The sequence below is a fragment of the Vanessa tameamea genome, chromosome 5 (assembly GCF_037043105.1).
Source record: "Vanessa tameamea isolate UH-Manoa-2023 chromosome 5, ilVanTame1 primary haplotype, whole genome shotgun sequence".
Lineage (NCBI taxonomy): Eukaryota > Metazoa > Arthropoda > Insecta > Lepidoptera > Nymphalidae > Vanessa > Vanessa tameamea.
The window spans coordinates 7074909-7090005 of NC_087313.1; the positions used below are offsets into that span (position 1 = coordinate 7074909).

General features: G+C 31.3%; 1 protein-coding gene across 1 annotated transcript in view; it reads left to right on the forward strand.

Moving 5' to 3' along the window:
* The window catches only part of LOC113392787 (uncharacterized), a 150125-nt gene that overhangs the window by 20073 nt on the left and 114955 nt on the right, over nucleotides 1–15097 (forward strand). The window contains exons 2-7 of the mRNA XM_026629377.2: nucleotides 5869–6128; nucleotides 7425–7647; nucleotides 11027–11160; nucleotides 11992–12193; nucleotides 13410–13541; nucleotides 14645–14928. Coding sequence (XP_026485162.2) covers nucleotides 5898–6128; nucleotides 7425–7647; nucleotides 11027–11160; nucleotides 11992–12193; nucleotides 13410–13541; nucleotides 14645–14928 — 1206 coding nt within the window. The 5' untranslated portion in view covers nucleotides 5869–5897. The remainder of the gene's footprint in view (nucleotides 1–5868; nucleotides 6129–7424; nucleotides 7648–11026; nucleotides 11161–11991; nucleotides 12194–13409; nucleotides 13542–14644; nucleotides 14929–15097) is intronic.

Consider the following 15097-nt stretch of genomic DNA (forward strand, 5'->3'; position numbering starts at 1 on the left):
CCAATGCGCCACCACCCTTGGAGGCTAAGATTCTATTGTGGCTGTAGTTGGACTGGCTCACTCACCTTTCAAATCGGAACATAACAATACTCAATATTGCAGTTTACTGATTGGTACCTACCTCCAGGAAAAATAATAGCCACATGTGCATCCTCCAATTCGCATTCGATCAACAAAGAATAATCTCCAAAATCGAGACAATCATCTTCAAGAAGAATGGAGCGACATTTAAAGACTTATATCTTTACACCTATATTTCGTTAAGAATAATTGCAATACAGTTAGTAATTTTAATTTGTCATTGCAAATAGTAAATTACGACCATCATAAAGGTGCTGGCGATCGTGCCGTATGATAAAATCGTTTGATTTAGATGAAATAATGCCAGCGAAAATTCCCCATCGTACAACTGATAAAAACTAAATTCTTGTAGGTTCAACCTCGTATATGTCTATCTTTAAAAATTGCTTGAGGTATAGTTTTGTGTTTCTTCAAAAAAATCTAAACTCTTATAGGATCACTCTAGTATCTATCTTTTCATATTCGAAGTATATATTACCAAAGATTAACAAACATTACTATGATTATAAAAAATAATGAAATTTAAGAACCTTTACCTTAAGATATTAGCAAGCGAACTTGTATATGTCACCGTAAAATTGTAAATACCGTTAGATTATAATCTATCTCGCGAGATTGTGAACTGTCGACAGATTATAAACCGTAATATACTGCTTACAATTTAACGCAAAATTTTCGGTAAATTATAATCAATCGAAGTGCGTAATTTTAGTTAAATTATAAACACTAACCTAACCCAATCAAAATATCATAAACTATCAAAATTTTTGACGTTTTATTTTGATTTAAATAACCGTTCACAATATTTCGGCAGTTTACAATCTCACGAGATAGATTACAATCTAATGGTATTTACAATTCTTCGGTTATATAAATATTATTAATTTTATATTTATATTAGTTTAGGTGTGATAAATATAATCACTAACCAAATTATATAAATACAAACAAAATAAATTAGATGCTAGCACAATAAAAGCGACATATATTTATTATTATATAATATATTTTATTAGTAGCAAAAAACCCGACAGACGTCTTGCCTGTGTCCGTTCTTCACGATTGGTTGAGCGATAAAAAAGCTTATATACTGAAGTACCATCTAGTAGCGAGTCACAACAAAGGGAATAGTATATAAACCTTATCTATTATAAAAATTGATATATGTAGATGCCAACTCTCATGATGATCGATCAAAGAGAACTGAAGATTATTTATATCAAACGGTTCAACGTCCAGTTTTATATAGATATTTTTACATAATTGTGACAATAAACAATACCTAAACATAAACAACATTATGTTCTTTAAAAATATCTTTAAATGAAAATGTATATAATGCGAAATTGCTCAGTAACGTAGATAAATACCAACAAAGAGAAATGCCGACAGGATGACGGGGCTAAAAAGGTTCGAGAGTCAGCTATATTGTAACGGTTGATTATTTTTAAAAGATAAACGCTAATATATCCAATGATATACTAAAGTTTTTCGTAAATTTCACGTGTTCGCCAATTGCCAAGGTCTTTATTTCATTATCTCATATTTGCATAGATTAATTATTAGTGACCCGGGAATAGAATTATGAGATTTCTGTTTTTTTTTTATATAAAAAGGAAGACGGGTTCTTGCAAAACGTTTTCCTATTCGCCCACGCTTTATAGCCTCAATATCTTCATCGTTATAAGATTTTAAATTAACGTGGTTATTTTGTTATTACAAGTATTTAAAACGGGATATTTATCACGAGACTCGTGAACAAGACTTTCGTAGATAAGGTCGTAATATCGAGCTCCAACAAATAAAAATAAAAAATATGGTAAATATCCCGTTATTTACAGGTTAATACTATTTCTTCGGTTTTTCGAGTAATTGATACCTTTTGTTCGTTCTCGTGATCAAAATGATTGAAATCATTTTGATCACGATTTTGAGTGATTCAAATTGATTCGAATCCGTCTCTTCAGGGGGACATTGCGGGAACGCTTGCGCATGCTACTGTGACGCCCCAAGGCAGTTGTTTCGTCTACCTTGACTTATCTACATATTCACTTATTCCATCAATATAACGCTATGTAATATATAAGTGCATATGTATAACTAATATACAGTGCGAATTAACCCGCGGTAAAGGTTACTGCTCCTCCACTGTAGGCCGTAATATGGTCTAAATACAATCCAATTTTTTTATGTTTTATATTTAATCCTGTAATTATTGTATTAAAGCAAACAAAATGTAAACATTCATAATGTTATTGATTTGACCTACGTTACTTAATATCATTCCTTAGATGGGATACCCGTCAAATTAATAAGAAATGAACATATGTACACGTACAGCCTATTTCTGCTGTATAATTCCATTTTAATCCACTCGCTCCGTGCAATTTAAAAGAGCGTTTCCAATATCTGAGGTCAGTAGTGATCGCCTGAGATCGAGTCGATATATAAAACTTGATCTGGTCGTAAGTTCCTCACGTACCTACTTTAGGTTATTTGACGTAGAAGCTATAAAACTATGGAATGACATTACACGTTTTAGACCGACAGTCTTATTCTATAAAACTCACTTCTTATCATACTGGTGAAATTTTAAGTTTGATTTATGATGATAGGCTATATTTGTATATCCTTTAAATGTTATAAGTTTTACCTATAATGGCGATTATGAATATCTGGCATCTCACGATCGTGTTCTGCGATGAGTTTCAAGTTTTTTTTTTCTTATAGAATAACTCTCTATTTTTTTATATTGCTTTTATTTATTTGTACAAATATATTATATTTATTATTATATCATAACCGAATGTATTAAATTATATGTAATAAATAAATGTATTTTATATATTATTCTGCTCAGTGTGGAGTTTGTTGCCTATTATTTTTAGTAGAATCTATTTAACAAACCAAAATAATGGTGGTAGATTCAAATTTATTTAATCTATTAAAATGAATATTCAGCCCACAGACAATTGCGTTGTAAGAAGTATTAACCATTCCTTATATCGCTAATGCGCCACCAACCTTGGGAACTAAGATGCTATGACCCTTGGACCTGTAGTTGCACCCTTCAAACCGGATTATAACAATACCGAGTACCGCTGTTTGGCGGTATCTATGGTAATATCTGATGAGTGGGTGGAACCTACCCAGACGAGCTAACAGAATTTATTTTGTGATTATATTGACATTTATATATTTTTTGTTTGCCTTCAACAACAAACACAATAATATTTTTTTTTTATCTCTATAATAATATACTTTACGTCATACTAAGATGAAATATGTTTGGTTCTAATGATTATTAAACAAACTCTACTAATCTATTATTATTAGCCTACTATTATTGTCTATTAAAATAAAAAGATAATTGCATATTGTACGAAAACGTTCGGTTAATTTTGCATTATTCCACACAATCTGGAAATGTTGGCTTCGTCAACAGAGTTCCCAATCTAGAGATGTAAAATTATTTACTAAAATTACACCCAATTATCTGCCAATGGCAGATCAAAATTATTTAACAATAGCCAATATTGAATAATCGAATATAAAAAATACGCCAATATTGACGACTAATTGGATTATTTTATAATTAAAGAAAACTAATAAATATTTTGAGTAAGATTAACAAAAAACGAAAGAACTTCGTATAGAAAAAAATATTTTTCCTTTATCAAAAATTTATTTTAGTTTATTACCTATATTTTTTTACATTTGAATTATTTATCTTAAGCGCCTTAATTATATACAAAATAAAAATTATATATTATATTATTTTAATCAAAAAATAGTCGATTCTGATGAATTATAAAGAAATGTATTCCAAATCATAAAATTCGTTACAATTTTATTGTTTTCGAATTTACAACACTGTCTTACTCTGTCCTTGCAATCCGAGATTATAAGAAAACTAGCTTCTTAAACATAGAAATGCTTATTTAAAGGATAATGTATACTTCATTAGAAAATATAATCGATTAAAACGCTTTAATTCTGTCAAGTCACTAAGCCACAACCGTTCCAATTCAGGCACTAAGTAATATCATTTTATGTATTTATACTTTAAGCAAGAATTATTAGGTAGAATTAAAAACAGTATTTGTAATAAAAGTTTTAAAATACAAATTAAAAAATGTCGTGAATATGTAAATTCTCATTTGCGGTATTTCAAATTTTTGATTGTTTCGGAAAACAACATGCGTGAAATGAAATTAATCAAACGTCACCGTGTTTTTCCAGAACAATCGCAATCAAGAACGTTTATGGCCTATATGCATACTTATATAGGTATATGATTATATTAATTGGTTAATTAGCTTAACCTCATTAGTCATTAGTTAGCTCATGAGGCTGCAAATCTACTACTGAGTTTCTCGCCGGTTCTTCTCAGTATAATCTACATTTCGAACCGGTTGTAGCTTCACTTAATATAGTTTGTAAAATGACGAGTCAAAAGCCTACTTGAATAAACTATATTTTTATTTTTATTTTACCTTGAAGCACTGGGTTGTGCCAATAAAATGTCATTGGATTTTTCTGTCAAGATATTCTTAGTGGCCTGAAGTTTGGCAGTTAAAAGTATTAACTATCTCTTGAAAATTACCTAAATTAGTTGGTCCTCTACCTGAACTTTCTTAGATCGTGTTAGATTCCCAACCTATCAGATTATGAGAGTAATTGAATAAAAATTGTACCTTTGTTTGAAAATATCTTGTGAAGTTAGCTATTTTCCGTTGAAAAAGTCGTATTCGAAATCGGCCAGGATGATATCACAATATGTCATAAAAGTTGATGTTATTTTATTGCATAGATAAAAAATATATCACGAGGATATATTTAAACGCGCATCCTAATTTGTAAATCTGACCGAATTTATTAGATTCTGGCTCAATGTCAGCATAAATTAATTTAAAGCCAGTCTAACCTAATTCCCTAGCTACCCAAAACTCTAGACCGTCTACATCTCAATGTTTTTGGGAAGTTGGTGTAAATTTTATCTTTATTAAAGCAGATATATGTTTTAATCGTCAGTCCCTTTTATTTCAAGATTAGTAAATTATCAAAAAAGTTTAAATCCATATGCATAATTATCTTATATTTTAAATTATCACAGAAATATTTATAATAACGTAACACATTCAAGAGTGCCCGTTTTTGTGTCCAAATGTTTATGTCATAAGTAAAGTTGTTAATTTATTAGGAGACAGGGAATGTATTTGTCGCCTCTGTCGGATCTTAATTAAGAAATGTTTAATGAGACGATAATGTCGAAATAATAATAATTAGGACTCTTAATTTTAAAAGCCAATTATATATTATACAGTTACTGGATATTATTTTTTACTTTTGAATTAAATATATATATTGATATCGACTTATAACAAAGTAAAACTTTTTTGTCTGAAGCTAATAGTTTTGAAATGCTTAAGTAAAGTAAAAAATTATCAACGTTCCACTGCTGGGCTATTGACTATTGTCCTTTTGAGAAGAAAGTTTTGGACCACCATCCACACTGTTTCGATGAGATTCGTAAATACACATGTAACAGACTTTTGTCCGACATCAGCAGGCTTCCCCGCGATGTTTCTATTGACGTCAAGTTTCCTTGCCGCCGAGTTAGATCAATTTTACATATTTATTTAATTTATCTTAAATAACAATGTTATGGGTGAAAACCAAAGCTTTTCACCCTTCAGTAATAAAATACTTTTTGGAAATATATATCTAGTATATTTTTTTCTTTGTTCGGCAAAACCCACGTTAACACAATACTTTGTTCCGCAGCGACGATTTGTCTTGTTTGAAGTATCAAGATGGCATGTCTATTGAGAGTTACCTCGAGAGCGCAGATGGCTAGATCTCTTAGCCACTCGAGACGCCACTCCTCCTACTCGTATCCCTTTGTGTATTCGAATGAAGTGCGCGACGCGAAAGCGGACAGGAAGCCGATAGTGGCTTTAGAATCAACTATCATCACTCACGGAATGCCTTATCCTAAGAATTTGGAGACAGCGCTTGAAGTTGAGGATATTATCAGACGCCAAGTAAGTGATAGAAACTTTTTAAATATTTCTTTCTTTAAAATAAAATTATAATTCTTCATTATACTAGCAATGTACAAAGAAAATAAAATAATTACATATTTAAACAAGATAAAAAATTATATACTTGATTAATATTTATTCATACAATAATCTTGAGAATATAGTTACAAGGAATTATATCGCGAATTTCAAATCTTCTAACCAAAGCATTTCCTTTGAAACGTAACATTTGCATAGTATTGAAACTCGTTTTGCCGCTACAGCTTGTAAAGCACGTTCGACGTCTCTAAAACAGGCGCCCTATTTATTTCTTTTCAAGAACCAAGAATTGCTTTGAATGTGTACACCATGTGTGTAACGAACTGCATTGCCTATACTGAATTTGTTTTTGAGTTGAATATATTTAAAAAGAACTATAAATGATAATACAACTGCCTTGTTTAATTTTTATGTCATATAAAAATTAAACAAGGCAGTATTTATTTAATCTATGCGTGACAAAACACATACTTATAGCAATATTTACTAAAAATATTTCATTGTTTAAAATAAATTCTGAAAATAAGGCTATATGATCTTTGTGCCTTAAAAAAACCTAAGATAAACCTTTGCCTGTCCAAAAGAACAGAACTAAATAAAACAAAAAAATATTTTTATTATTATTCCGAAAAGGAGTTAATTTCTTATGATTATTAACATCATAATAAAAGTGTGATCCTTAAAGATAAATCCATTAAGCCGTGTGCGTCACGTCATAAGTGTAACGAAGTATACTAAATTTAGAGACAGCGTTGGTCGTTTGTGAGCTGCAGTGCCCTTAATTGAGTGAAAGCGGCTTTCGTCTAGCTAATCCGCTGCTGAACGTCACGCAACACTTCATATCCAATTGTCACTGAATTAAGCGAGTGATCATATCAATTCAATCTTCTTAAGGAAACAAATATATCTCGTGTATCCGTATCTCTGAAGATTATAATAATCAAAAATCTAATCAAGTTTATAATCAAACCTTTAAAAAGTATAAAATATTCATAATATCGTCAATGCCATACCATCCACATCTGAGATTGTTAATCTAGTGTAAAATTCTACTTCTAATATTACGTCCTTTGTGATTGCAATTACACTGGCTCTCTGACCATTCACAACGAAATACAACATTTCAAAGTATTGCTTATTGGCGGTAGAATAAATGGTAAAAGACCGCCATGCATAAAACCTAACCACCAATAACATTAAAGCAATTTCTTTTAGTATAAATAAACACAACTTAAAATGTCATATATATTATTTTAGGGAGCAACACCAGCCACTATTGCAATTCTCCAAGGTCAACTCACGATAGGCTTAACACGAGACCAGCTGCAATACCTCGCCAAAGCAAAGGGTGTTATCAAAGCATCTAGACGAGACCTGGCACCCGTGATGGCAGCTCGACAAGATGGTGCCACTACGGTCGCTGGAACAATAATCGCAGCTGAATTAGCAGACATACCCATATTTGTTACTGGCGGTATAGGTAAGTGAAGAACATTAAAAAATAATATTTAATATCCAAAAAAAACCTTGTATTTACCTTTTCTTTTTTCTATTATTATATTAAATTAAAAGTAGACTCTTTATTCACAACCAAAATGTCACTAGAACAAGTGAATATTAATCGAAGATTAAGAATTCAAACCTCTGACCACTCGTGGGTGAAGACATCGTGAGGATACCTACATGTGTTTAGTTTACAAGCGGAATGATATTTTACCATATGTATGTTCAACCAACCCGTATTGAAGCGGCGATGTCAGAAAGGCTCCAAACCTTCTCCTCATGATGAGTGGAAGTCTTAGCCTAGGAGTGGAGGATTTAAGGAAATGATGTTGATAGTAAAATTAGGGATAACGTTCAATATATCATTATATTATAAAGTTGGAGAAATTTTATGATTAAGCGCCCTAATATAGAAACAATTTGATATTTTTTTATTTACGCCCAAATTGCCGTTTATTGAAAAAGGCTATATAATTTCACGCTACGTTCAACGCGGATGACATCGCAAGCCACATCTACTATGATATAACTGAGTTGAATGTCAACAAAGCTTTATAACGTTGTTTTCGTTTAAGGGAAAATCGGTCATTTATTATAGAAGTATGTGATGGAACGAGTGCCAAAATATTATGTTTTAAAATCCTTCTAAAGAAATCTATATTGAAACACACATCATTTCCTTTCTAACTAGTTAAACGTCTAAATTTAGAAAAATAAATGATTGAACAGTCGAATGATGGATGATGTACAAGAATTATCTGTTTTTGTAGGAATCTCATGTAAATGTTAGTTTAGTACTGTAACTGCTTCTTTGTTCTAATTTCTTTATATAATGCTGCAAATCTTGAGGTTCTGGGTTTAAGCCCTGTCAGCTTATAAAAGTTATTAGATTAACTGTTAATAAATCCTCATTAGTAGCCTGATATTTGATAGAATTTACTCTCCTGTGCCGGGGAAGATACGTAACTCCGTAGATTTTGCGCGTGATCTCTTTCCGGATTATTGTTCCATCAGATTACCAGAGTGAGGTAACAAACAGGGTGTACACATTCACTTATGTGCCATAATATAATGTCAACGTCTCGTTTCAATTTTATAATGTTTCAATACAGTGGTTAAATTCTCTGTAATTCTTAAAACACAAATTGAATGAAATATATATATTGTTTTTAATTAATGTCTTAAATAGTTAAGAGATATTTCTAACATATTAGGCATATCGTTATTTGTAATAGAATATTCGGCTTTGATATCGCGTGTTATAATCTGTTATATAATAAGTTATGTTATAAACTTAGATTGGTTTCAGTTGAAATTATCGAAAAGTGCACAATTGGTCATAAAATGGTTAAAAAAATATAAAAAACATATTTTTTCACTGAAACAGTAAAATTGTGAACAGATGACAGTTTTACCAAAGTATACTTATGTAGTCGCATGACTGAATTATCACACCAATTTGGTTGCAAGTATCACATTCAATTAAAGCGATTGAGCGGTAAATTGGTGATGAAATTAATAACAAATTCCACTAGAAATCGATGATTTCATGCCATGACTCTCTCTCGCTGCAAACATCAAAATTTGTACCGGAGAAATCTTAAATCGTTTCGTTAAATGATTTTCAGTGGAAGCAGCATTTCGAATATTTGAAACGAAATTCGCATTTCAGATCGTTGGAACACTATTTAGAATTTAATGCTATTGAAATAATAATTCAATTGAATTTATAAATTGTTTATATTAAATATAACAACATACATATTTATCTTATTAAAATATTTAATAAGTTGTAAAATTTAATTTTGCTTTGGATAAAACTGTTTAAACTAATTGAAACTAAACATTATCCAGATATTAATACGCTAGCGCTTCCTTGCAATGATTTCATTGAGGTTGAGCAAGAAATTTCTATTCAAATACGATTGGAATTAGCCAATAGTACTAACGCTAAAACGCCCCTAAATATCCCACTAATAAATAAAGATCACTTCTGTTAGGGAGAAAGTCTCATTTTTAAACGTGAAATGCGGTTTGGTGAACAACATATAAAGAGATTTCTTTAAAATATGAAGATTTCTTCAAAATGTTTTCTTAGGCAAGAATGTTCATGAATAGGCACAGTAATTAAATCGGTTTTCACTCTGAGTTCCGTTTATTAAGGGTTTTTTATGATATAGATAGGCGGATGAGCAAATGGGCCACCTGTATATTAACCATTCCTTACCAATGCGCCACCAACCTTGGGAACTAAGATGTTATGTCCCTTGCGCCTGTAGTTACACAGAACAACAAAATTCCCATGCAACAAAGAAATAATTTAGAGATTCCTTATAGTGAATTTACAATATCTACAGATTTTTTTCATCGAGAAACTTAACTTTATTATAAATGCATATTATAGCATCTTATTAAATTATTCATTGACAGGGCTTATAATAAAATTATTCAAGACTACAACACAGCTACTTCTATACAAGTAGGTCTAATAATATTTCATATTCATGGATATGTATCAGCTCGCTTAAAATGGAAATATTTTTGTTAATTATATTGTTCTTATTATATGTATATTACGCGCTTTGAAATTCATAAATCTATCCTTGTTATTACAGGATTATAATAATAAGTACTCCGTTAAACAAATAAGAGTATTGCCTGTGACCGCAAAATTTATAATAATTAAGTAATCATTGAAAATGTACATAAAATTAATTCAAAATACATAATGATCCTATTTTTTATAATTATGTACGTAAGTCAAGGAAAATTATTCTTTCTTCCATATATTTAAATTTAACTATATTATGTTGTTTAATTTATACCATTGGTATTCAGTAATATTCTTATTCTAGAATATATAATAGTTTCTTATTTAAAACACTGTTTGATTTGGCACTGTTACTGTTCACTTGACCTAAAATTTTCTATTTTATATTTTAGATAAAAATCCATCTAATAGAGTATGCGTAATAAGTTCCAAGGTATAATATAAAAAAACGCAATTTCACTACTGACGGTAATAATATACACAGTATTAATTATACTTATAAGATAGATATATACAACGTACATCGCTTATTATATATCTGTTGCTCTTTGACAACTAAACCAAAGAATTAGATGAAATTTATCAAGAAGAAAGCTTGAACGCCAAGAAAATACTTATTTATGCCGAACACCTAACGACTAACTCCTACAACGCGAGTGAATCCGCGGGTGTCTCATATACACGCAACTGGTATCTCATAAATAAAATTTACGAGTATGAAATATGAAAAATACTTCTCTTTGTTTCAATTCAAAGATTCTCTTATGCGAAGTGCCCGCAGTGACGTGAGCATGATTTGTGAAAGGTGGAGTTCATCGCGAAGGCGAGAACACGATGGATGTGTCAGCTGACCTCACGGAGCTGGGACGTAGCAAGATGTTGGTCGTTTGCAGCGGCGTCAAGTCTATCCTAGATATAGGACGAACCCTGGAATACTTGGTAAGAAATAATACTATAGTGTAATAATATATAATATAGAGCCTGATATTAATTTCATATTCTTGTAACATATATATTTATTTTGCCTGTACACTACTGAAAACGGTGTATACAAACGTAAATGTTATCAAAAAAATCTAAATATACTTCATTCCAGTAGGCTTTAAGGACTTTTGAATCGTCATATTGCAGAACTATATTAAGTCAAGCTACCACCGGTTCCGAATGTAGATTGCACCGAGAGGAACCGACAAGAAACTCAGTAGTTACTCTTTTCCAATATTTAAAATACAAATTTATGTTAGTTAAATACTATTTATTATACATAACATATTCTAGCTAAATGAATATTTCATATTAACCGTATTAGTAAGCTTTTCGTGAATACAGATGAAAAAATAATCATAATAAAAAAACATAATACTTACATAATTATAATATTCGTAAAGTAGTAATTAACAATGGTTTTTATTATATAAAAACCTGTAAAATCTGAAGATTTTTTTTTAATTTAAACTGAAATAGGATACTTGAAAATTTTGAGATGCAAATTCTCACTGGCATAGAATTTCAATGTATCTTTTCATGGAACGTAATATAATGTTTCGCAACGCGATGCATTCAGATCACAGAATAAATTTTCATCTGCATGTGTATACAACACAGCCATTACTTTTTTATACTTAGCAAGGTTTTATTGATCAGTTTTAAATGGAGACTCCCTATTGTTTGTTCGTGTAATGTATGACTAACATTCCATTAAGACCTTATAAAACAAATGTTCTTCTTAATGGCTGACCGCTTCCATTAATATTATGTTTATTTCTCAAGGAAACACAAGGAGTGACGGTCTGTTCTTTTGGTGAATCGGCTGAATTTCCAGCATTTTACACGACTCGTTCTGGTTACCACGCACCACACCGAGTGTCTGACGCATCACAAGCGGCACGAATTTTGCAATCGGCGTATCGGTTGCAATTGTCTTCTGGTATAGTTATCGCTGTTCCAGTTCCTGAAGAATATGCTATGGATGGTAAATATCTTGGAATATTTTAATAAACTCACAGCCAATAAATGTCTTATGTTGGTTAGAAGTCCTCTTTTAATGTTGTTTTCACCACGCTGTTCCTGTGACCTTTACTGATTGAATGTGGACATACGGCGAAATATAGCTCACAAATTTATCATTTACCGTTCACTGCCGAGCATGAGATAAAATATACGGATATGAGAAGGCAGGCAGTGTTAGGATTTGTATCCGTGACCTTCGGTTAAGGTTCGCGTATTTAATTTTATTCATATTTCGGTTTTTTTTCGTTTTCTGACCATTACGTCTTGAAGTATAAATATAAAGTTTTAAAGTCAAATTGACGATATCAGATTTCATAAGTCAAAATAAATATTTGAATAGATGGGTGCACTTATATATATAAAGCTAAGCCGAAATATGTAAATAAAATAGAAAAGTTGTTAAAATTTGCATATAATGGCACCTGAGCGAACCAGGACGCCATTTGCATACATTTTATACGTTTTTTGCCGACTACATAGGCCAATACCGTTTGTACGAATATCGTACCCTTTATATAAAGCCTTGTGCTGAAAGGTGAGGGTAAAACGCAATGACATTTAGAAGTAACTGCCTTATTATTAAGACGCAATAAATGGATTAAGATAGGAAAATATAAGTGGGGCACCTTATCGAGTTCACGTTATATACGATAATACTCACGACTTCATATTCTTGTGAAATTCTCTTAATAGGTTCTGGCTTTTGCTTTGTAAAATAAAGTACATTGATTGCCTTAAGTTAGGCTAAAAGTATATTTATTTATTTTATTACACAGTACAAAATATCTTACATATCCGATAGGGGAAATGTTTTGGAATATATTCCACCAAGCTCTACTCAAATGCAATTGGGGGAATGTGACAGAATTTCACCTGACTCAATCATCATGCAGGTCTACTCATGATGATTTCCTACATCGCGTGCGAAATTCATTATAACATAAATAAAGGACATGTCAGTCAGTCGCCTTTACTTTATTAATGTTGGATGATTTTGTTTTCTTTAATATGAATTAAATATTATTCTAAGGTAGTTTTAAAATTTATTAGAGTATAAATCGCTGATATTCAAAAGGAAATAGGTACTATATTTTGCAAAAACTTGAACTTTAAATCACTCATTAAGCTGAATCATGTCACGATTAATTCAATAATGACATACTTTTGTCACTATGCAGGGAATGTTATCGAGACTGTCATAAAGAATGCGCTGCTTGAAGCAAATAATCAAGGAATTCGGGGTAAGGAAGTGACCCCATTCCTTCTGGCCGCAGTGTCTGCAGCTACGGGCGGCGTCTCGCTCGACGCTAGTATCCTTTTCTGATAAACATCATTCGATACAGGGGAAAATGAAATGGGAAAAGTTAAATGGTTTAAATCTTCTACCGATATATATCAGAAACATCAATAAAATTGGATCTTTTTTTTTTTAGAAATACATCAATTTACTTACATGATATTTTACCTAATTGTAAGTAGTCCAAGCCCAGCTTGGGACCACCCATGTACCATTTATTAATATAAAACGTTACTATGTTCCTGTTTGATGAGTAAAACTGTAAATGTTCATGTTGTAACTTAAAATCCTTTATTGTCGTGTTGATGGTATAATAACTCAAATGACAAATTTGATCGATTTTTATACTTAAGCTCTACTTAATTAAATTTTTAAACGGCTAACAGACAAACAACGCCCAGCCTAAACCGGTGGGTTCATCGAGATGGAATTTTACACAAAAAATCCATATGAAACGTAGGTGAGCCCTAAGAGAGAATTTTTCAAATTCCATCACCTAAGAGGGTGAAAGTTAGGATGAAAGTTTGTATAAATATAGAAATCGGCTTGGCTTTGTTTTGTTGGCTCCTATTTATGAGTTAAAGATATAGATATATGAGATATGTTGATAGGGTTTTTGTATATTCATCATTCAAAAAAATGACATAATATGAAATAATCGTATTGAAGTTGTTATAGAAAAAAAATGTTCAGTTTATGATTATATGTTGCAGTCGAAACTTTAAATAATTAATTAATTTATTTATGGTGCACTGTCATTCGGGAACATGTGGTTCAAACGATACACCGCACATTCAAATCGGGTCATCTATTTAAAAGTTATAGGGAAGTAAAGAAACTCACTTACGTCAGAGTAGAGTAAATAAATGTATTGCACGTCAAGCAGAATTAACAGACTGCGGTTCAATTTTGTAAATATAGGTGAGCTGAAGTAACAAGAAGTATATTACGTCTTAATGCCAACCAATTGCTGAGACCATTAAAGTATTTAATTACAAACTTGACCCGTTCATTGAAGCTAATTTTAGCAGTAAATTAAACGTGTAACAACGTAATGGTCCTAAAATGATCCCAGTAAAAGTAATTGCCACAATTTCTTTCCTTAACGACGTTCAGACGTCGCGCTCATAAAGAACAACGCAAAAGTCGGCGCCGATGTTGCCTTCCAATTTCAAAAACTGAGGAATGCAGACAATTTAGAGAACGCTCTTAATATCGGCGTCTCAAAGAGCACGGCAAAATGTATGACAAATTCTTCAAGACAGTTTCATACAACGTGTCGTGACAAAGGCAGCGAGAGCGTCGAGAATCTGATAAGGGATGATAGTGCTGGAGATGTGCTTATCATTGGAGGAGCTAATGTAGACAGGACGTACAGAGTAACTGAAGATCAAGTTCAGGTAAGTTAACCAAAGATTAATCTACGATCAAAATCGAAAGTAATATTTATACTCGTATTAAATATGTATGTAAACATAATATTAATTTTGTTATTAAAATTTACACCTATTTGTTTATATTTAATACTTATATATTTCATCTATACGACATAGTTTATAAACTAAGTTC